We start from the raw sequence: 23,983 nt of genomic DNA, 5'->3' as shown, positions 1-23,983 counted from the left end.
GCAAAGTAGCTCATAATCCAAAAGTGATTCATATTCAATTTAGAGTAGAATTCAATATACATAATTAAAATTCTGAAAATTTATACCACTTGAAAACAATAAAGCCACCTTAGAAAGATCTGACCCTGAAAGTGCTCATAAGCTGTCCCAGCCAATCATTTCTGGCCTCATTTCATGCCCTGACTCTCCCAGGTGTAATTTTAAATTTTTAAAGATATTCCCTAAGATATTAATTAATTACGGTATTAATTAAGCAGACTAGATGTTCTCCTTAAAATATTAACAGGTATATTTCTGGCAAATTAGAAAAATGTGGTTAATCAACGTGAAATGACTATTCATTTTATGAAATTGTTGGGAACTACTTTTTTCTTCTGTCAGTCCTTTCGTTTTTGATTTTTAAACATTAACCTGCTAAACTATGAGCAGCACCAACAGAACCAAGGCTGGTTTAATTACACCTCTGCCCTTGGTACATGGGGCAAGCCTAAAGAGCTTGTCCCACACACTCCTTGCAGATTGAATGGCCTTTCCAGGAAGCCCCAAAAAGGACACTGGGTGAGGCTTAGAGCCCTTTGTACCTGGAATAAATCTCTGGTTTCATTCTGCATCAGAACAGAACAAAGTTCCCCTCTTCATATTCAAGCTTCTGCTTAATTTAAGATTGCTCTGTGTCCATATGCCACTTAGTGATTTGAATGAAACTAAAAGTTACAGACAAGAACTAGTTTGTTTCTTTTTGGGGATTATTTTCTAACAAGTAGCTTGCATCCTCTTTCTTTAGTTCAGGGGACACTCTTCATATATGCCGAAAGCTAAATTTCTTTTTTTCTTTCTTGGAAGCATTGTCTTGAATAAGAAAGACTACTAAGTCCAGCATTTGAATGGCATTTTAAAAAGAGTGAGATTGAATACTAAAGGCAACCGCTCCCTAAAATGAAGCTATGAGTCCAGACACAGGCATCCCCTTTGAATAGCCTATATTCCTGTTCAAAGGAGATGAGGGTATATACCTGTAACTGCCTGGCACAGGGAGTATTGTCCTGTCTTATGCATCTTTAACTGAAGTGAGAAAAGGCCGTTCCTGACTTAGTTTAAGATAGTAAAAGGAAAACTCAGGAAATCTTTTCCACATAGTTTGAGTACCCAGATTGTTTTTATGTTCAAATCTTCTCTAATGTTTAGAAAAAAGTGTCTGTTCTCCCATTGTGAATATCAAGGTATCATCCAAGGTTTCTTTGCTCTCACCAATTGAAGAGAGAGAGAGAGTTTATAATTTTTTAACTACTTGGTACTAGGTGGTGCTGGTATAAATTCTACCATAGAACTAAGAATAAAGGGACTTCCCTGGTGGCGCAGTGGTTAAGAATCTGCCTGCCAGTGCAGGGAACATGGGTTCAATCCCTGGTCCGGGAAGATCCCACATGCCGCGGAGCAGCTAAGCCCGTGCGCCCCAACTACTGAGCCTGCGCTCTAGAGCCCGTGAGCCATAACTACTGAAGCCCGCGTGCCTAGAGCCTGTGCTCCACAACGAGAAGCCACCGCAATGAGAAGCCTGCGCACCGCAACGAAGAGTAGCCCCCACTCGCCACAAAAGCCTGCGCACAGCAATGAAGACCCAATGCAGCCATAAGTAAATAAATAAATAAATAGAATAAATAGGTTTGCATGCCTGTATTGGAACTCTAGTTACATTTATGTATTTATTAAGCTAGGGTAAGAAAATTGTTCAATTCATTTTAGTGATGTAGAAAGTAGTGAGTACTGTGAACTATAGATTGAAAAAGTCTCTTCCTTCCAGCCTTATTCCAAAATTACCTCTGGTCTAGACCATCCTTTGAAGACTAGACTATTTCTACAAGTATCTTAGGGCCCATCTTAGGGTACATTCAGAATATGTAGGTTCTCCTTGTAATGGAATTATGAAACTGTTCTGGTCTTAATTTCCCTAATTCTTTCCCAGTCTGGGGAGATTTAAGGGAGAATTCTAATTTCCTAGAGTTAAACTGATCCCATGAATGCCTCTGGGACCTCCCATTGCAGTCTTTTTTTTTTTTTTTTTTTTTTTTTTTGTGGTACGTGGGCCTCTCACTGTTGTGGCCTCTCCCGTTGCGGAGCACAGGCTCCGGACGTGCAGGCTCAGCGGCCATGGCTCACGGGCCTAGCCTCTCCACGGCATGTGGGATCCTCCCAGACCGGGGCACGAACCCGTGTCCTCTGCATCGGCAGGCGGACTCCCAACCACTGCGCCACCAGGGAAGCCCTCCCATTGCAGTCTTGAATGTGCCTTCCAAAGTAGAATTGGATTGGTCTCTCATGTTGATAGCAGTATACTAATGTGAAAATTACCTCTGGCATACCCGTCTTATAGGTTAAGAATTGAGTCACAGAAATTAAGTGACTTGTCCTTTAATGTGATCCAGTAGAAAAGATTCTAAAATAAAATACATTTTTAAATGTACAACTTTTTTTAAATTGATAAACAGAGAAGTATCTTCTCACATGATAACAAAATAATGGGAAATTCTGTATGTCAGGAGGCACTTCATCTTGTCATGGTAGCCATAGCCATCAGTTTATGTTTTAATTGGATTAATCACCATAGGAAGAAGCCATAACCTAGAGGTCACAAATTGGTGGTAACCTAGAGGCCAAATCCAGCCAGCCTTGACAGATGTGTATGGTTTGGCTTGCACAATATTTTTAATATTCTTAATTGGCTGCCAATATTTAATATTTAAGAGGTTTCGGGGCTTCCCTGGTGGTCCAGTGGTTAAGAGTCCACTGCAAGGGGCACGGGTTCAATCCCTGGTCGGGGAACTAAGTTCCCGCATGCTGCACAGCACGGCCAAAAAAAAAAAAGAAAAGGTTTCGCATGAGGGTCCAGACTTCTTTCTCATGGAATAAAATAGATGATCTCTTGACTCTCGGCCCCAAGTTGAGTGGCCTGGCTGCTAACACTACTTAGAACAAGGTATGTATTCTCTAATTCATCACAACCCCCACCACTTCCTATTTTTTCCACACACTATCCACTTCATTTATTTGATACCTGCTTGGCCCCTTTAAGCTGTTGTATTATCAGACATGCTATATCAACAGTGATATCAAATTCTTGACTTTTCGATTCTGTATTGCATACATTCCTCCAAGAAAAAATAAGAATCAAGCATCAGATGTAAATTTTTAAAAATCATTACTGATACAAAGGCAAGTGGCATAGAACACCATTTATGTATTCAGTGCATATTGAGTTATTCACCTTATATAAGATACTGAGAAACTTTTCCCTCAAAAACCTCACAGTCTAATCAAAGAATTAGACCATGCCCACATTACGGTACAAGGTTAAATATAATTAATGACAAAAAGTATTGGGAGTTGTGAGAGTTGATGGCAGTCAGTCTTGACTGAAAAGATGAGGACAGGCTTCATAGCAGCAGCTCTTGAGCTGGGCCTCAACAGTGAGTTTAATTTCAGGAGACCGATATAAATGAACCTCGGTGCCACAGACTAGAAGTTGGTCAGGGAACTGCTAATAATTTGGTTCAGCAAGAGAAGAGTATGAGCTAAGGTGACTAAAAAGAAAAAGTAGAAGTCTTTATGTTTTAGGCTATGGCATTTAGACTGTTTGGGAGCAGCACAGAGTCTTTGGATATTTGGATTAGAAGAGCTACATTCTCAGAGTTCTACACTGGAAGGTTAATCTGAAGCATTCAGTATGTAGGACAAGTTTGCATATGAGAGCTAGGTGGTAAACTAGATGCGTTAGTACTCTCTTCAAATGGGTCAAGTGAGAAAGAATTGGAGTCTACCCTTTAGTGGGAATAAAGAGAAAAATAATGAGAAGGTAAAAATTGGTGCGACTTGGCAACTGATGAGAAAAAATACTGAGGGCTTTTGCCTGGATCTTTTTTTTTTTTTTTTTAATCCTAAACACCTTTTTACCTTATAGTTTACCATTAGGGCTGATGAGTGATTATAGGCACAAGTTTGTGCCATTAGATGTTCACAGTTTGCTTTCATATTTTAAATATTACTCATCACCCAGAATTTAAATATACATTCAGTTATGGTAAGAAAACAAGGCAAAACTACCCACACAGCCAGCCATTGCAGAGGAGAAATTGATGCATCTGTTAGTTTACTTCACCTCTGTTTTGTTCTTCGCGTTGGCAACAGTGCGTGTTTAAGGACATCCAGTCTAACCAAATGATCTAGAAGAAAAAAAGAAAAGATTTAAAAACAAACAAAAACCTTTGCCTGAAATATAAAATCCTTATAAAGTCAGATTGCATATCAACAACCATTTTCACGCCAGCACTCCTAAAGACACTCTTGTTAATAATGCTTTTCGTAGTATTGGAAATCGGGGATAACTTTACTTTCTCTTCTTCAGCACATATGAGTATGGTAGTAGGTATATAAGATTCTAAGTTTAATTGGTCCTTGCCACACATCAATTTTTTTTTCTCTTTTTTTTTTTTTTTTTTTTTTTTGCCACACCCCGTGGCATGTGGGATCTTAGTTCCCCGACCAAGGATCGAACCTGCGCCCCCTGCAGTGGAAGCTGGGAGTCTTAACCACTGGACTGCCAGGGAAGTCCCCACGCATCAATTTTGCTTTACAAGTTTGATGTGCTGAATGCAGGAAACCTTCCGAAATAAATATATGGAAAAAAAATTTTGTCCCAGCTGTAACAGTGATTTAGCTTCCTTATTCTACCCTAGACACAAGAGAAGCAGTCTACCAAAGAACTTGAAAAAATAAATGAATAATGGGAATACTTGCCCTGTTTCTGTTATCTTCCAGAAATGGTAACTGGATTACTAGTATGCAGGCAAATATGTGCATATCTGTGGGGTCCAATTGGGCTGCCCTGGTTCTGTGGGGAAAGCCTCAAGATAAGCCTGGAGGTGGGAGAGATATTTGATATAATAGGGATGTCCTTAGGGATGAGAGTCTCTTAGGCATCCTCTAGCTCAGTGGTCCCCAACCTTTTTGGCACCAGGGACCGGTTTTGTGGAAGACATTTTTCCCCAGGGCAGGGGGCAGGGATGGTGGTTCAGGTGGTAATGTGAGTAATGGTTCAGGCGGTAATGCGAGCGATGGGGAGCGGCAGATGAAGCTTCGCTCGCTCGCTCGCTCGCTCGCCTGCCACTCACCTCCTGCTATGCGACCCGGTTCCTAACAGGCCGTGGACCGCTACCGGTCCGCGACCCCGGGGTTGGGGACCCCCTGCTCTAGCTCACTGTGCTAACAGCACAGCACAGGAGTTCAGTAGTGAAATTGGATCAGTGGATCAGCAGCATTAGGACATCTAATAGTGGCTCATTAAATATTTGTGCTTGACCACCTGGAGTTATTGCAAAACCTACTGAGACCCCTGGAACTCCAGCTTTACGAGTGGGTAAGTTTATATGAAGACAACTAACCTAGGGTAATTGATGCTTCTTGATTTCAAATTGGATGTGGATGTATCTCTTTTTATAATGTAAAATCAAACTCTGCAGTGAGTAGCTGACAAGCTGAACTGTCGATTATACAGTTGTTTCTGAATTCATATGCATTTTACTTGATTCTTTTTGTCTTGAAAGCAAAATTCTTATTACAAATGTACTTCTATGTAATGGATTCTTTTTTTTTAATAACAGATTTTAATAAACCATTTCTCTTCAGCATACAAACGGCTAGACGGTTCGACTGAATGCTGTAACAATCACAGCCTTACAGATGTGTGCTTTTCCTATAGAAATAATTTTAATAAGCGTTTGGTAAGTTGTCCCTGAAGCAGTCTTGCTTGCCTGATATAATTATTACAAAGTAAGCATATAGAACTAAAATGGAATCTACAAAACCATTGCCCTTTTGCTTTGTATAATTTTATTAAAATCTCTACATTTCACATGTCATATTTCATCTGAGAATCTTTAAAAATTTTATAATGGTAATATCTTATTTGGCCAAACTGGAATAATTGAATCTAATTTATAGTAGATACACATAAATGGCATTTCCTTTATATGAACTTCATTCCTAATATGCTAGGTGACATGAAAGATATTGAAGTAATGTAACTTGGTGTTTTTCTTGTTAACAAGTCATTTTTAATATTGACTAATTAATGTTCTATCCCTAGTATACATGTCTACCTGCCCGGAAAGCAGTGGAAGCCACCCAAGTTTGTAGAACCAATAAAGATTGTAAAAAAAGCTCAAGTTCAAGTTTCTGTATAATACCTTCTTTGGAAACTCATACTCGCTTAATAAAAGTGAAACACCCACCTCAAATCGATATGTTGTATGTAGGACATCCACTGCACCTTCACTACACAGGTGGGTATTATTGTGGTAGACCCTCAGAATATCGCTACAATGGCATATATTCTCAGTGGTAGCAACTCAGTACACATCTTGCATTAATTTTATTTATTATATTTGATCACTTTTCAAAGTCTTGTTACCTTGTTCTTAAGCACGAAATGAAATTTAAGCAGTAGGAAAATAATCTGAATTTATAAAGCAAGATGGAGCTGAACACCATGTCTGCCTATGGAGAGTGACACATGACGCATTTTTCCTTCACTACCGTTTATATCACATAGATGATCTCTAAGATATTCTCTGAGCGTTTATTAAATTTATCCAGGCTCCCAAAACAGTAGCAAGAGAAGCATATGTCAAAGAATGCCTGGAATCATAGTGATACTACACTTGATCTTAGCCAAAAGGCCGAGAAGCGATCGGAATCATAGCGATAATGATGATAAAGTAATTTGTGCATGACACATGAATTTTATATGAATATAATTTCAAAAGCGGGCCAACATAATTGTTTTAACAGTGGCAACATGATTGGATTAAATGTATAGCTTCTCCATATGGCTGAAGATCATACAGTCTAACTTATTTTGTTGTACAAGATTTTTTTTATGTTCCTTTTTTTTTTACCAATTTTATTGAAATATAATTCACATATCATACAATTCACCCTTTTAAATCGTACAGTTAGCTGGGACGAAGTGAGAGAGTGGCATGGACATATATACACTACCGAATGTAAAATAGATAGCTAGTGGGAAGCAGCCGCATAGAACAGGGAGATCAGCTCTGTGCTTTGTGACCACCTAGAGGGGTGGGATAGGGAGGGGGGGAGGGAGGGAGACGCAAGAGGGAGGAGACATGGGGATACATGTGTATGTATAGCTGATTCACTTTGTGATACAGCAGAAACTAACACACCATTGTAAAGTAATTATACTCCAATAAAGATGTTAAAAAAATAAAAAATAAAGTGTACAGTTCAGTAGTTTTTAATATATTCAGAGTTGTGGAACCATCACCACAGTCTTGTTCCAGAATATTTTCATCACCCCAAAAAGAAAGCCCATACCCATTAGGCAGTCATTCTACTTCTCTACACCCACCCACCCCCAGCCCTTGGCAACCACTAATCTACTTTCTGTTTCTGCAAATTTCATAAAAATGGAATATTTTGTGACTGGCTTCTTTCACTTAGCATAATGTTTTCAAGGTTCATCCATGTTGTAGTATGTGTCAGTACATAGTTCCTTTCTATGGCCAACCCAGTAATATTCCATTGTATGGATATATTACATTTTCTGTATTTATTCATCAATTGATGGACATGTGGGTTTTAAGTTACTCTTTAAAAAGCTCTCTCATTTCTCCATAGTCATATCCTAAGATAAAAGTCGGGTCATTCTTCTTATTTATTAGTTTGACTCTAAGTGACTCTAGAGTGTATAATACCTCCTCAACAAATGTAGAAATGTCCCTTTTCAGGGTAATTCAGAAATGTGTGCTATGGGTTCTATTTAATTATAAGAGAGTTTTTAAATGTTTTGAACAAAAACAGGATCATGGAATCCACAAAGTGGAGGAGACTTTAAAAATCCCCTAGTCTTAATCCCTGTTTTAGCAATGAAAAAAACACCGAGACCAGAAGGAGATTAAGTGGCATAATATTGATAGTTGGAGTGAATGTGATTTTAAGGTTATACCTCTTTGAAAGAATAAGGACTCTTTTGATATAAATTCTAGTGTATTTTTAAAGTCAATCTCTGTATTTGGTAGTCATAGTTGGTATATAATCAGTTTTATCATATTCTCACCTCAAAATATAAGTACGCTGAGACATGAATTTCTGTATTCCACTATTTTTATTAGATGTTCTAGAATTGCCAATTGCTTTTATATGTGGGCCATAGAGCCTGCCTGCATATGTTTGGGAAGGGCTTTCTCAATCAATTTAATAGGCTAGCCCAATTTTTAGTCATATGGTAAAATTCATAATGCTGTTGCTTATCTGTATAAATAATATTATTTCTTATTTTTCTTTTTTAGTGAGCATCACCAGTTTTATTCCACGTTTCAACTTTCTAAGCATAGATCTGCCTGTGGTTGTGGAGACATTTGTCAAGTATCCTTTCTGGCGTGAAAGATGTTTTTAAAATGTGCTACTTGGGGGCTTCCCTGGTGGCGCAGTGGTTGAGAGTCCGCCTGCCGATGCAGGGGACGTGGGTTCGTGCCCCGGTCCGGGAAGATCCCACATGCCGCGGAGCGGCTGGGCCCGTGAGCCATGGCCGCTGAGCCTGCGCGTCCGGAGCCTGTTGCTCTGCAACGGGAGAGGCCACAACAGTGAGAGGCCCGCGTACCGCAAAAAAAAAAAAAAGTGCTACTTGGAACTTCATTAGTTTTACCGTGATTAGAGAGCATGAACAGACCTTACAAGTATCAATTAACTGCTAATACCAAAAAAAGAGACTTTAAAGTTGAAAAAGATCAGATTGTACCTAGGGAGGAAGAAGTCAGAGAAGACAGATTGATTGGGAGGAGAGAAAGGTTAAGATGTCGAAGTGAAGGAACCTAGAATACAAATTGAGAGTTGAATTTAGGGGTATAAAACCTTTTAGTACGTTTATAAAGGATGAACGCTTCAGCTACTAATGCGGTGATGAATTCCACCCCTTCTGAGCCTGTTGGCTCCGATCAAGTGGAGGAATGCGTAAGGGAGATCAAACTGGTTTCCAATACTAAAATAGCATTCAGAGGACAAAATCTCATGTGTTCTTTAGCATATTATATTTGCATGTAAAGAAAAATTTTAATTGGTTATTATATAGAATTTGAATAAAGTGAACAGTTTGGAAAGGTTCTTTATTTTTGTCAGTTTTAAATCTTTAATTTCTTTCCTTAATGATTTGCAAAAAAAATGAAACAAAACAGATGAGCAAATTAGTAACAAATTAGTTAACAAATGAATTACTAAAAAATGTGTACAGTCAAAATTGTACCTTGTAGACTGCAGCTTTTTCTCAGAGATATTTACACTATGACCTTACAGATGATAGTAAAATAGAGTTCAAGGGGCCAAAATCTTTATATATCTAATATAACGTATACTTCGTAAGGATCAAAAAGTAATTTTCCCTTATTTCTTATTCCTTTGTCTTGATGTATAATTAAAGGATTAGGAAGAGTTAGTCTTCTGAAGGAGTTTATTACAGATTGTCTTGGTTTACAAGTGGTTGGCCTTTATTTTTCTAGTCAAGGTTTTTGAACTTCGAAATAATATGTCATTTGTTTTAAATAGTAGAGATCTAAGAAGCAATGGTGTATACTGGTAAGCAGAGATTTAAAGAAAGGAAGGAAGTCACCTGTAATCTCAAATCCAGTCCTGGTAAAATGCCTGCTTCTGACTCCCACCAATGTGCTTTGCCCTCAGACCTCGCCGTAAGCTCCTTAACCGATTTTAACCAGGTACCTGATTTCCCTCTCGGGAGCTCTGGCTATTGTTAATGCAGTGCCCTGCTTTGCTTTGGACGGACAATGGATTTTAAACTCTTTCCTAGATGCTACTCTTACCTCAGTGATTGGAGACAATGATGTCAAAGATCTGATAGGATTTTTCATCTTGCTTGGTGGCAGTATACTTTTGGCTGCCAATGTGACCCTGGGACTCTGGATGGTTACAGCACGGTAATATTTGCACTCATTTGATAGAATCTCTGAGTTACAATATACAATATTGAAAACCTTACTTGGTGTGAAATATAAAGTGTTTCCTTAAAATTACATTTTAGCCAACAACTTTAAGTTCTTTATCCAGAGTATCCAAACTATGGGATAAACAGAAGAAATGAAAGGCATAGTCCCTGATTACATTCTAGTTTTAAAGACTGAACCTACAACCTTCAGATGCTTGTGGAACAATTCCTAAACAAGTGCAAATTCATGTTAAACCATTTTTGTGTGGCTACGTATCATGTTGAAATAATGTAAAGGAAAACAGAATTGGGTAGGATTAATTGGGAAAAACTTCTTGAAAAAGCATCATTAATCCAGATTTGAAGGAGACCAGACTTTGGCCAAGTGGAAAGGTGAGCATTTTCTTGGTCTATATCTCTTGTCCCTTGTCTTGTTTGAAAAGTATTTTTAAATTAAATTGTGTATTATTTTGTACTCTGACAACTGAGGTCTGATTACAATTAAATTAATAAAATTCTGTAAAAGAATCTGCTGACATGAAAGGGAAAATCTTTGTCAAATGACGCCAAATAAATGAACAAAGAGGAAGTAGGGTCTATAATAGGGTGAGACATGTTTTGCCCCACAAGAGTTGCCTCTTTGATAATATGTCCCTATACTCTCATAAAGCAACACTACCCTTGACATTCAGAGTGAGCTGCAGAAGTATCTGCCACCTGCAGTATGTTAGCTGAGACAGTTAGGGGTGAACCTCAGAAATGAGCCAGGTGGGTCTTGCGGCAGGTCACAAGAGAGATCACAGGACCTTCTGCAGTCTGGGTTACTGTTCTCTACAGAGCTTCAAAGCTTGGAATCCTTCCAGGGTAGATATTTTCTCTTGTGCTGCTGGAGCTACCTGGGGCCTAGCTCCTAGGTCCCTGTCTTCAAGAAGCAATTACCTTAAGCCCTGAAACATACTCTGTCCTCACCAGTGGCTCCGATGTTTCTCTGTGTTGGGTAATTAAATATGTAGTCCTTGCTTTCCATCTTTCCCCTAAGCTACCTCTGTGGGTCCACGAAAGACTTGGTAGTAGAGTGAGTATGGCTGCATGTGAGTACAAATGTGGATTTGCCAGTGCCCGGGAACTGCCTCTTGAGCCCAAAAGAGCCCTGCCTAGTTTGAGATCTTTTGGACTGGAGATGCAGCCCTGGAAGATCTGGGAAGTCAATAGGCCAGTGTGAAGCTGTTGGTATTAGAAGTATATGAGCAAGCTCTTTCTTTGATGAAAAATATTTGCTTCTCTCATATACTCAAGAACATGAGTAGTCATGTATCCAACTTTTTCACTAATTGAGGTATTCGTGGGGTTCACCTCTTTCAGATCACTGAGTTGCTTTATAGGCACTAAAACTTTTTAACCATTTTTAAGGAGACTTTAGATTGTATTATAAATCTGCCTGCCTTCTTAAACAGAAATTATATATTGAATATAATTTTAATATTTTTAATGACTCAAGGTCATCAGTTACTACCACTACTTAAAACTGTACAAATTATTGGTTTATCCTAGGAAAAAGGCATTTGTTCTGTTTTTAGGTAGACAGTCTTTCAGGATTAAAGTATATTAACAGAGTGATACGCAGACCTGTTCAGGTAGTAAAGTTTGGGGAATACCATGAAATACTTACATAATTAATTCTGTTACATGAACTAAGCAGTTTATTAATGGAAATGCTATGTAGGTGCAGGTCAGTTTTTTAAAACTGAGAAAAAAATTTAATAGATGAAATCCTACCTGTAAACTTCTTTTTCTGGGTGGAAAAAACCCCCAAGCATGTCATTTTCTTGTGGCTTTTAAACACCTTGGTCTTCTGCTACATTGGGTCAGGATTTGGCAAACACTCTAGTAGGATATTGAGCACATCAGTCCCATTTTTACAGAAATGGCCTCATTGTGTAAGAAAGGAAATGTTATGTGTTGTTTCTTCAGCTTGATTGCGGGCACTTCTAGAGCGAGGACCATGTCATACTCATCTTTGCATCCCTGGCACAGTGCATGAGACATCAAAAATACTTAATAAATGTGGTTGAATGGATGATGATTAGTGTTATTTATGGATTAGAAAAGCATGTTTCTATTTAAGTAAGCTGTAAAAAGTATTATTGAATATGCTGTAAATATATAACATAAAATAATAACTTGGAAGGTCTTTGTGTCCCTGATATATTATCATCTTTATGAAAATAGTCCATTTTGGTTTCTGTAGAGCAATTAGAAAAATGAATTATTTTGAGGATTTGAAGAAAGTGTTGTGTTGGCAGTTGTTCAGCAGTAAAACTTTATTTTCAGTGTTTCTATTCTGCACTGTTTACATTTTTCAGGGTTGCTTTTAATCACTTAAAATCCGTAAAGGATGTATATATTCTTTTTAGCATTTCAGTTTGAAAAGACATGCAGTTAAACTTGACCTTCTGATAATCGCTCTTACAGGTCACTATCTGTTCTAACAGTAAATCGTAACCATGCACTTCATGGATATGTGGCTCTTAGTCATCAGTTTGTCCTGTGGTATTTATTGAATGTCCACATACTAATGGTACACAGGTATTTTTTTCTATAAATCTTTCAACTGAGCTGTAATTCATTCTTAGGCTTTAACTTGAAGATATCGTAGTTGCTGACGTTTAATGTTTAGCAATAAAAGAATAAATGTGTACCAGCACTCTATGTTTTATCATCTATATGTTGTCTTTTTTTAAATTTGTATTCTTTTCTGTCAAAAATTTTCCCTTTACATACAGTACCATCTTAGATGTTTTAAAATTCTTGATTCTAAAAGCAGCCTCAGTTTTCACTCAAGCAATCCGTATATGAAAGTTGTTGGTAGGCCACAGAAAGAAGTCTTTTTCAAATGAAATCCCAGTACTCTCACTACTGTTTTGGAAATGGCCTGTTCACGGATAAAGAAAGAAGACCATCATGTTTCGTTAGTGACTGATAGAAGTCTTCTCTAAGTCTATGTTTTTAGGAATTCGTGAAAGAAAGTGTTTCACCTTTTGCCCTAGCACTTCCTCCGTTGTCCACAGAGCCAACCTCCCTCCTACACACACACACACACACACACACACACACACACACACACACACACAGACACACACACACACACACACATTCACATTCTCTTTCCTTCTCTCCCCCTCCCCCTCTTCCTCTCTCTTCTTGGTTACTAAGGGCCAGATAAAATAGGCTGGGAATTTACCGCAGTTCCTGACTGGCTAGTAGCCCCATCTCACACCTCCTCTTTGCCTCTGATCCCATTATACTACAGTTCAGAGCCACAAGACTAGATGATTGATTATCTATCAGCTTTACTGAAATATAATTAAATACCATAAAATTCACCTGTTTAAAATGTACGATTCAATGTAAACCAGTTTTCTTTTAATGACTCATCAAACAATAGTATACATATGCTTCAGTATAATCTATCCTTTTAAGTACATGAACACGTGATCAATGATAGAGTTAAGTAACAAATTTATTTTTAAGGGAAAGCATGTGGATATACTTTATTGAAACAGTAAGCCTTTTTAAATCAGTGCATATGCAAGCTACTCTTGCTGTTTAGGCCATACTAATTTGAATAATCCATTGTATATTTTATCAGACCATGGCAAATGAATTCAATGAGGGGAAAGCCTCTATTTCAGAACCTAATGCTACAATAGGTTATATTCAGGGTGGAGATAGAAAAAAATGGCTAAAGGAAGTTGCAGTTCTAATTACCAAGCAGGTTATATTGTGTAATTTGATTTCCCATTAAAGAAAGAAAAAAAAACACCCTTATATCTTAGTTTTATTTAGCTAAAGATTGAGGGATATTCAATAAATGTCCCTTATTATCTGAATGCTTCTCAGACTTTTGTACTGAAGTGCTCCTGACACTGTAGAGAAGGGAAAACCCAGAAGTGTCTAAGAGTAGAACCCTGTAATTGGCTCTCCATCCTATAAAGTTGAATCTCACCTTATCTTAAATTCATGTGAATTTTACATTCCATTAATCAGGCATCATAAAGCCAGTCCTCCTCGTAAAGATATGAAACTCTAAACTGTAAAAGAATTAAACCCTATGAATATTAAGATTTTCTTCATGTCTAAAACACATTGGTAGAGGGAATCCCAGGCAGTCCAGTGGTTAGGATTCAGCACTTTCACTACCATGAGCCAGATTCAATCCCTGGTCCAGGAACTAAGATCCCGCAAGCCACCCGGTGTGGCCAAAAAATAAATAAATAAAATAAAATAAAACACATTGGTAGAAAGTATATAACAGCTGGTCTGTAGACTAGTGACAGCCTATGTTGGTGTTTTTGGATCCATAGTGAAATAAAGATAATGTGTATTATCTCTAATTACAAAATAAAGATAATGTATGTATGTGTGTTGTTAAAAGTTTGCCTGCTGCCCTTTATCAAAGAGCCCTCCTTTATTTGGAGTATGGAAATGCAATAATTTCACTTAGCACTTAATGGCTCTCTGTAACTGAAATTTATTCATTGGCAAGGCGTGTGGGTTTCATGTTTACCCGCACCCTTACCTCCACCTGAATTACCTGACTTCCATGTCCTGACAAATCCCTTAGGTGCAAAATGGCATTTCCTTTGAACTTGCATTTCTCATATTATTAATAATATTGCACATCTATATATTTGTTTAGCCATTTGGATTTTTCATTCTGCCAATTGCTTATTGATATCCTTTGTCCAGTTTTCCATCAAGCATCCTAAATTTTTCTTACTGATCAATAGGAATTTCTTGTATATTCTAGATTAGGGATCAACAAACTATAGCTTGAAGGCCAAATCCTGCTCACCAGCTATTATGGTAAATAAGTTTTTATTGAAACACAACCATATTCATTCATTTATGGCTGCTTTCATGCTACAACAGCAGAGTTGAACAGTTGCAACAGAGACCATATGGCCCATAAAACCTAAAATATTTACTATCTATTTACAGAATAACCCAAGTTCTAGATATCAACTCTTGTCCATTTTAGATGTTGCAAATAATTTTTCCCAGTCTATCATCCATCTATAAATTTTTATTTATGAGGTCCTTTGTTGAACAAGGATTTTTAGTTTGATGTAGTCAAATCTATTAATTTCTTGATTCATTGTTTGTATTTTGTGAGTCTTACTTAAAAAGTTCTGTCCTGTCCCAAAGTCACAATAATATCCTATACTTTCTTCTGTTTGCTTTAGAGTTGTACTTTCATGATGTGATCTTTAATTTCTAGAATATATTGTGTGAGGTAGGAAATCCAGGTTTATTTTTCTGTATAGAATGAACTATCTTTAAAATAGGCATAATAGTATTTTCCTTTATAATATTGTTAAATAAAACAGTTTACCTAAAGTTCTTAATATGGCACCTGACACGCTCAAGTTACCATTACGTACTCTATTTACTTTCAGAATGCAGAATTATAACATAAATTTTCCCTCATATCTCAGTCCACACTGGCATTAGATCTTGCCTCCATTTGGTGTGCCTTTTTGGCTTCCAGTGCCTTCGGGCTAGCTCTGGTTTTCCAGAGTGTCTCCCCAGGCCTTGACCCTTTTAAATATTTTTTCCTGCAATAAAAATGGACCTAAAATCGTATTTAAGGTGTTGGCTAAGGATTTTGCTCACTGAAACTATTCAAAATAATCTGTGTTCATGGGTGTATTCGTTGATAGTAACATGGGCATTTGACCCAAACTGTCTTAATTCAGAAGGAGGCACTGTGATGAAGCAATGTAGGAGAGAATTTGGGGCAGGATGAACTTTGAGGACTAAATCAGACAATAGAAAGCTGTACACAGTCTGGGATATTGCATTGCAAAGTAAGCTCTTTTTTTTTTAAACAAGTTCATTTTAATTTGTATTTTTTTAGTTAGAAAAGAGGCTAAACTTTTTTTTTTTAATGTCTGTTGTTTTGTAGATCTTTTTTATCTACATCCTTTGCCCATATTTCCCTGCAGCCATTATCACCTTCTTACTGCTTGTCATCATTCAAGATTCACATTTTCACAAAGGGTTTGCAAATATATTGGACCATATCTTAACTTCTTTTACCTGCCCTTGACCTTCATGCTTTATTCCTAGCATTCTTATCTTCCCTTTCAGCCACTTTGTTTCCATCCTTTAATGGCTTCCAATTTTCTTCCTAGGCTTTCTGTATCACCAGCAATCTACAGTGGGAGGTAGCACTTAGCAATTTACAGAATTTTCATTCATCCAGTTCAGGCCATCCCCTTTTCTGTTATGGATATAACTGGGAAAAAGAGGTTGGTTGTCAGGAGTTTACTTTGGGAATATGGAATTGGAACAGAAAGAGACAGATAATGTAATTTAGGGGCCTTTATAGAATATTTCTTACTAGAAAAGAAAGGCAGGTTCATTATAGAGAACATGTTAAATGAAAGTAAATTGTAATCTCTTGAAAAAATAGCATTATATTATAGATAATTGGTAAGCTACCTTCTAAACTTGACAATATATTATAAGCACTTTTCAATGTTATTAATATTCTGGTGTTATTTTAATAGCTGTATAATATTGCAGTGTTAAATATGCCATAAGTTAATCACCCCCTATTACTTCCAATTTTGCAATATTATAAACAAAGCTGTGAGGAATATCCTTATAACTACATCTTTTTGCATATCTATGATTTTGGGTAATTCTAGAAACTTAATACTAAAAGGAAAAATTGCTATGTTGAAATTGAACAAAGTTTTATATATACATATTGTCTGGTTGCATTTACTTTTTGTGTGTGTGTGTGTGTGTGTGTGTGTGTGTTACGCGGGCCTCTCACTGTTCTGGCCTCTCCCGTTGCGGAGCACAGGCTCCGGACGCGCAGGCTCAGCGGCCATGGCTCACGGGCCCAGCCGCTCCGCGGCGTGTGGGATCCTCCCGGACCAGGGCACAAACCCGCGTCCCCCGCATCGGCAGGCGGACTCAACCACTGCGCCACCAGGGAAGCCCGCATTTACATTTTTTTCTGTTAATTGGGTAAGGTAAAATGGCGTCTCATTTTAATTCGCATTTCTTTGATTAGAAAAGAGGTTGAATACTAAAATGTATTTATTGGCCATTGTATTCTTTTTGTTTATCCCTATCCTTAGCCCATTTTGCAAGGGAGTGATTATTGTCTTCTTACTGCTTTTCCTCATAAGCTCAGCTCCATCATTTGATTTGTTACTTGCAAATATATTAAAACATCACTTAAGTATAATGCTTATTTTTATGTTTTCATATATCATGGTCTGTCAGTCTTTACCTTATGCTTTCCACCTTTGATGATATGTTTTGAAAGTCTCCTCAAGATTTTATAAGTATTCACATTTTCTTATAATATTTTTATTATTTTGTTTTTCAAACATTCAAATCATTAATCTACGTGCAGTGTATTTTGATGTTGTGTTTTGTTATCCCCAAATGATTAACCAGTCGTCTCAAAGGAGATGGTTTAGCCTTAAGAGATTTTTCATACCAGCCAGGAAGAGGCATACATTTATATACCTTGGAGAGAATAGATATAATAAGTGAAATTATCTCTCATTTGATAAATCATTCTTATTTATATAGGAAGCAACTATTTATTATTTTACTTTTCCAATTCATTAATACAATGAACTGAGAGTATATCTCATGTGTTTTAATTGAATAGAGTGCTTAATTTATTTTCCTTAAGGTAAGTTTTTCGGGTTTTTGGTTTTTTTTGAAATAGTGTTTCTCATTCCTAAACAATATAGATTAGCAATCTGGAGATTATCCTTAATATATATCATTATCTAAAGGTACTGTTTTCATCAACTTCTTAATTAAAATTTTTTTTGCTGAGATTTTCAAACATTAATTCTTCTTTCTGTGGAATTTTAAATATTAGTCTTTAAAGCTTAAAAAAAAAAATCTCTCTTTGAAATAGATGTCCTGATTTTAAAGTAAGTATCTTATCTTCATCTGTTTTAGGTATATAATGATTAAGTATGGAACACTGCATTTCTTGATTACTTGTTCAAATATATGCGTTAATTTTAGTCATGGTTTAAAATCAGGAAAATGAGAGGTTAGGATACTATGAATTTGTATTTTATTTCTTATAAAAATTTAACTTTTTCTATTCATAATAAATGATCAGTTTAAAAGAAGTTGGTTAAGTGTGCTTTTCCCCCCGCATTTAAAATGCTTCTGAGATCATTGTACTTGGTTTTTTAACTTGCCAGATTTTAGAGTATGACACTTGTAAGTATGCTACTCTAATAGATGCTTATTGGATTAAAAATGTCCCATTTTTTCTTGCTCATCCTCATTCTGCTGTCACTAGAACTGATACATATATTCTTTCCTTCATTTAAGAAATATTTATTGCATACCTACTATGTTCTGGGCAGTGTTCTGGGCTCTGAGGATGCTGCAGTAAGTAAGACAATTTTTCTCTTTTGTATTTTGAAAGAAAAAAATGCCATTTATTTTTAAAACAGTAAGTATATGCTGACTACTACTAAGTGTTGTAGGCATGGGGTGGCAAGAGATTAAAGGTTAGCAGAGGGACTTCCCTAGTGGTGCAGTGGTTAAGAACCTGCCTGCCAATGCAGGGGACACGGGTTCGAGCCCTGGTCCGGGAAGATCCCACATGCCACGGAGCAACTAAGCCCACGAGCCACAACTACTGAAGCCCGCAGGCCCTAGAGCCTGCGCGCTGCAACAAGAGAAGCCACCGCGATGAGAAGCCTGCGCACTGCAACGAAGAGTAGCCCCCGCTCACCACAACTAGAGAGAAAGCCCGTGCACAACAACGAAGACCCAATGCAGCCAAAAAGAGAAAGAAAACGAAGGTTAGCAGAGGCCAAGTCTTACAATATGATAAGGAGACTGTGGACTTTAACCTCATTAAAAATAGGAAGTCATTGAAAGTTTCAAGCAGGAGAGTGCCATAATCAGAATTACATTTTGTATGGATCACCTTGGCTGAGGGTAAAGCATGGATTGGAGGGAAGCAAGTCTGTAGGCAACAAAACTGGTTAGGAGACTATTTCAGTAATCTTAGCAAGAGATGATGATGATACAGAATAGAATGGTGGCACGGGACTTCCCTGGCGGTCCAGTGGTTAAGACTCCGTGCTTCTACTGCAGGGGGCGCGGTTCGATCCCTGGTTGAAGAACTAGGATCCCACATGCTGCACAGCATGGCCAAAAGATTAAAAAATAATATAAAATAAAAGAAAGAGAGAATGGAATGGTGGCCGTAAAGACCAAAAGAGAGAAAAGGACCAACTCAAGAGTAGAATCCACTATATTTGATGGTTACACATAGTTTAGGTTCAGGAAGGAGTCAAGAGGACTTCACATTTCTGGCTTGGATAATTAAATGATGGCAGTGCCATTAACAGAGCTAGGGAACATCAGAAAATGCACAGTTCAATTTGGAACTCTTGAGTCTGAATGCCTGAGAGGACTTCAAGTGGGCCACTGGGTATACAGGTCTGGAACTCAAAAGAAATTAGTTGGAGATACCATGCAAACCAAATATGTAATTGAACCCATGGGAGTGGATAAATAGTCCAGGGAGAATGTAGAAAAAGGAAAAGGGAAGAGAAGGTGTCCTAGAATGGAGCTCTCAGGAACACCAGCATTTAGGTAAGAAGGGTACAAGGAAGAGGAAACAGAAGGAGCTTCAGAAAAATTAGTAAGAAAATTATAAGTGAGAGTTTGGTATTAGAGAAACCAAAGGAAGAGCATGTGTCAAGAAGGAGGTGTCGATAACATGAGATGTGGTTGAGAGAAGCTGCAAAATGTCCATGGGATTAGCAGGAGTTCATAGGTGATCTTAAGAGAGCAGCACCAGTACAGCAGGGGAAGCTGAGCCAGGTTGAAGTGAATGGAGGAATTGTGGGGACAGGGGAAGGGGGGGCGTGCAGATAGAGACTGCAAGTGCAGAAAATGCCCTCACGAAGTTCCATTTGGAAGGGGTGGGGAGAAAGAGTGAAGGGACTTGGTGAAGGATGTAGGGGAAAGTTTTTAGTGTTACTGTCGTTGCTTTAGCAATGGGAAGTTCATGAGGCATGTTTTTGGTGCTAATGGAAAGAACCCTAGAGAAAGAAAGACCATCAAGGGAGGAGATGGGATCCAGAGCACAAGCAAAGCGGCAAGAGGGATGCCTTTCTAAGAGGGGAGAAAGAGGAAACACGGATTCAGGTGTGGTTATCTGTGGGTTTGATGGAGAACCTCAGTTGAAGTTCTCCATCAAACATCATCTGAGTCTTAAGTGTCTAGAATAGTGCTTGGCACGGAGTAGGCACTAGAAATCTTTGTTGAGTAAGATAGTCCTCACATAGCTGCAAGAAGCAGCCTAGCCAAACCCACTTCTAGGTAAGACCTGCCAGCGGAGGCACTTGAGGAACAGGCACACAGTGCTCAGCTCTGGGATAACAGCACTGAATTTAGTGATTTCAGGAATGTTTTGTGTTTACCTAAATTCTCAGGAAACACAGGGCTGAAGTACAAAAGTCGAAGAGGTCCAGAATAAGGCATTGTGGCATAAAAATGATTTTGAGCGGAAGGCATTTGAGTTCCTAAAACCCTCTATCTGCCTAAAAGCAGAGCCTCCCAGAAGAGCTCAATTATCATAAAGTGCCTCCCCAGGTGCACCTCTAATCTTCTCAAACATTGTCACAAAACTACCCTATCTCCTACGTATACTCCTAAGGGCCCATTTATCTTTCCAAAGAGTCATTTGTTTTTCCTAAGTGCCTTTTCTCCCCTGCTTCTAAGAAGTCATTTGTTCTTCTAGAAGTGCCCCTCCACCCCTTCCCATCCCCCATTAAGATGTTAGATAAGCCCTAAATTCCAGCTGCCTCCTTGAGTCACATTTCTTGGTGAACCCCTGTGTTATATATGTAATTAAATCTGGTGTGTTTTTTTTCTCTTGCTAATCTGTCTTTTGTCAGTTTAATTTGTAGGCCCCAAATCATTAACCTAAGAGGGTAGAGGAAAAACTGTTTTCTCTCTGACAGAGTAAAGGGGCATGATCCTCTCAGATGGTTGAGAGAGAGAGGGAGATGATAAAGCAAATATGGCAGAATATTAACAATTATTGAATCTGGAAGAAGGGTATGAGGCAGTTCTTCGTACTCTTATTGAGACTTTTGTATGAAATTATTTTAAAATAAAATGTTTTTTTAGAAAAGAACCAGCTTCTGCATTTATTGATCATCTCTGCTTTTTTATGTTCTATTATCATCTATTTCCAATATCAACACCTTTTTATTTCACAACTTCCTATGAGTGGAAAAAATGAGGAATTTGAAATATGGAGCTACTTTGAGGTTTGGGCAAATTATATCTCTGTGTTTTAATTCCTTCTTTTTGAGGATAATACCTTCAAAAATGTTGTTATGTAAACTGAGATAGGCACAGAGTAGGCACACAATAAATGTTATTCTCTACCCTTCTGGTACCAGTTCAAATCTCATTGCCCTTATGAAACCTCCCCTCATCACCCCCACGATAACAACTTATTTTGTATCACACCATATGTTTAGCTAAGTGGCTAAATTTCATACATTACCTCTTTGATTCCTCCTTTACAATCATTTTCTCTGCCTTACAGGTTGGGACATTTAATGAAGCTAAATGACTTGGCTAGATATGGGGCTAATCCAAAATATATAGACAGTTCATAAAACTCAACATCAGAAAACAAACAACCCAATCAAAAAATGGGCAGAATGGGGCTTCCCTGGTGGCGCAGTGGTTGAGAGTCCGCCTGCCGATGCAGGGGACACGGGTTCGTGCCCCGGTCCGGGAAGATCTCACATGCCGCGGAGCGGCTGGGCCCGTGAGCCGTGGCCGCTGAGCCTGCGCGTCCGGAGCCTGTGCTCCGCAACGGGAGAGGCCACAACAGTGAGAGGCCCGCGTACCACAAAAAAAAAAAAAAAATGGGCAGAAGACCTGAATAGACATTTTTTGAAAGAAGACATACAGATGGTCGACAGGCACATGAGAAAATGCTCAACATCACTAATCATTGGAGAAATGCAAATCCAAACCACAATGAAATATCACCTCACACCTGTCAGAATGGCTATCATCAAAAAGACCACAAATAAATGTTGGTGAGGATGTGGAGAAAAGGGAACCCTTATACACTGTTGGTGGGAATGTAAATTGGTGCAGCCACTGCTGAAAGTAGTATGAAGATTCCTCAAAAAAGCTAAAAATAGAAGCACCATATGATCCAGCAATTCCTTTCCTGGGTATATATCCGAAGAAAATGAAGACAGTAATTCAAAGAGATATTATACGTGCACCCCAATGTTCTTAGCAGGACTATTCACAATAGCCAAGATATGGAAGCAACCTAAGTGTCCATCAGCAGAGGAATGGGTAAAGAATGTATATTTATATAAATACACACTGGAATTCTACTCAGCCATTAAAAAGAACAAAATTTTGCCATTTACAACAGGGATAGACTTGGAGGGTTTTATGCTAAGTGAATAAATAAGGGCAAAGATAAGACTGCCAATCTTAATTAGTCAAGGATTTTCTTATGGATTCAAATCTGTCATTTATTCTGATTGTAATGAGGTTTTTAAATTGTCCAGTTTGAAATGCCACATAAATCATCCAGATTGAAAGTAGAATTAATAAATAAAGCAGCTTAGAAGTAGTTTCTGTAATATCTTAGAAAACCTAGCTATCTGACCTTGTATTTTTCTTAATAAAACAGGAAAAGCCATTGACTGATAAAGTATTGTCGTTCACAGGTAATTACGTAATGAACAAATCCATTGTTTTTTATCGAGTTTGCTAGAAAACTATCTTCATTAACATTTAGATTTACTGTAATTTATATGGGACCCACACATTTGATTTGCAGATTTGGAACACTTTATACTTAGCAATTGATGTCCATTTTCCTTTTCCATTTATTTTGCTAAGACATATATTTTTCTCAAAATGCATCAAATCGAGTTGAATAAATGAAATTAATATAAAAATATCTGTTAAAGCATGTTAGTGTCCAAGCTCTTCATCTTTTGCCATCTGTTACTCATCTGGACATAATCAGAGCTTATCAAATACAATTAATATACCATATGTACCACACAAGTGATTCTCAACTGGGATGATTGTGTCCTCCAGGGGATATTTGGCAATGTCGGGAGACACTTTTGATTGTTACAACTGGAGAATTAGCAGGGTGCCTGTGGTATCTAGTGGGTAGAGGCCAGGGATGCTGCTAAATATCCCACAATGCACAAAACAGCCCCCCAAAACAAAGAATGATCTCCAAAGTATCAATAGTTCCAGGGTTGAGAAACTCTGGTCTACGCCAAGCACCCTGATGTTTAAAATACAGCACAAACTGGTTCTGGAACCTAGTCCACCTAAAACTGAGTTTCTCTGCCGAGTTTATGATTAACTTTTCTATCCAAAACTTTATTCCCTTTCTTGTCGGACACCTGTTCCCCTCAAGATTGAGGAGTATCAAAGAAGAGGGGGCTTAAAACCAAGCAGGACCCTGCAAGGCCCTGCCAGGTACAAAGCCTTTCTGTGTCCGCTCTTTCTTCTTTGTACGAAAAAGGCTTCAGCCTCCTAGACCTTCTCTGAGTTCCGAAGGGTACATTCAAACTAACTAGGGAAGTGAGGGAATGCAGAAACAAAGGAAAAAGAAGAAACAAACTCGGACTTTTTCATTTACTTTGGTCTCACTGTACATTGGGCACATGAACTTGGGTTCGACAACATTTCTTTGTTCACTAGAATTCCTATAGAGGAAAGAATAGATTATTATCATTTTAAAATCATCTCAACATTTTCTCAGGGGAAGGCTGGATTCTTACAAACTGTAAAACATTAGGTTAACATTCAGCTTGTATGTATTGTGTGTTTTGTATGAGAAACTCCTTTTTTTTTTTTTTTTTTTTTTTTTTT

At 37.9% G+C, this 23,983-nt stretch overlaps 1 protein-coding gene and 1 pseudogene across 6 annotated transcripts in view; one reads left to right on the top strand and one right to left on the bottom strand.

Annotated features, from left to right (window-relative positions):
• The window catches only part of MBTPS2 (membrane bound transcription factor peptidase, site 2), a 67,001-nt gene that overhangs the window by 28,600 nt on the left and 14,418 nt on the right, over window positions 1–23,983 (top strand). For 4 of the 6 annotated variants that reach the window (XR_003002473.1, XM_024739432.1, XM_024739431.1 and 1 more), the window contains exons 9-12: window positions 5,680–5,774; window positions 6,140–6,335; window positions 8,367–8,442; window positions 9,783–10,001. Coding sequence is in view for 5 of the 6 variants with exons in the window: in XM_024739432.1 (XP_024595200.1) it covers window positions 5,680–5,774; window positions 6,140–6,335; window positions 8,367–8,442; window positions 9,783–10,001 (586 nt within the window). In the remaining variant the exon portion in view is untranslated. Of the gene's footprint in view, window positions 1–5,679; window positions 5,775–6,139; window positions 6,336–8,366; window positions 8,443–9,782; window positions 12,718–23,983 lie in introns of those variants that run through there. The other 2 variants (XM_024739434.1, XM_024739435.1) reach the window with 2 other exon arrangements.
• Window positions 6,587–6,743, bottom strand: LOC112395989 (uncharacterized; annotated as a pseudogene).

The sequence above is a fragment of the Neophocaena asiaeorientalis genome, unplaced genomic scaffold, assembly GCF_003031525.2.
Source record: "Neophocaena asiaeorientalis asiaeorientalis breed wild unplaced genomic scaffold, Neophocaena_asiaeorientalis_V1.1 scaffold194, whole genome shotgun sequence".
NCBI lineage: Eukaryota > Metazoa > Chordata > Mammalia > Artiodactyla > Phocoenidae > Neophocaena > Neophocaena asiaeorientalis.
The sequence above is the reverse complement of the archived record's forward strand: the minus strand, read 5'-3'. Positions and strand labels throughout refer to the sequence as shown.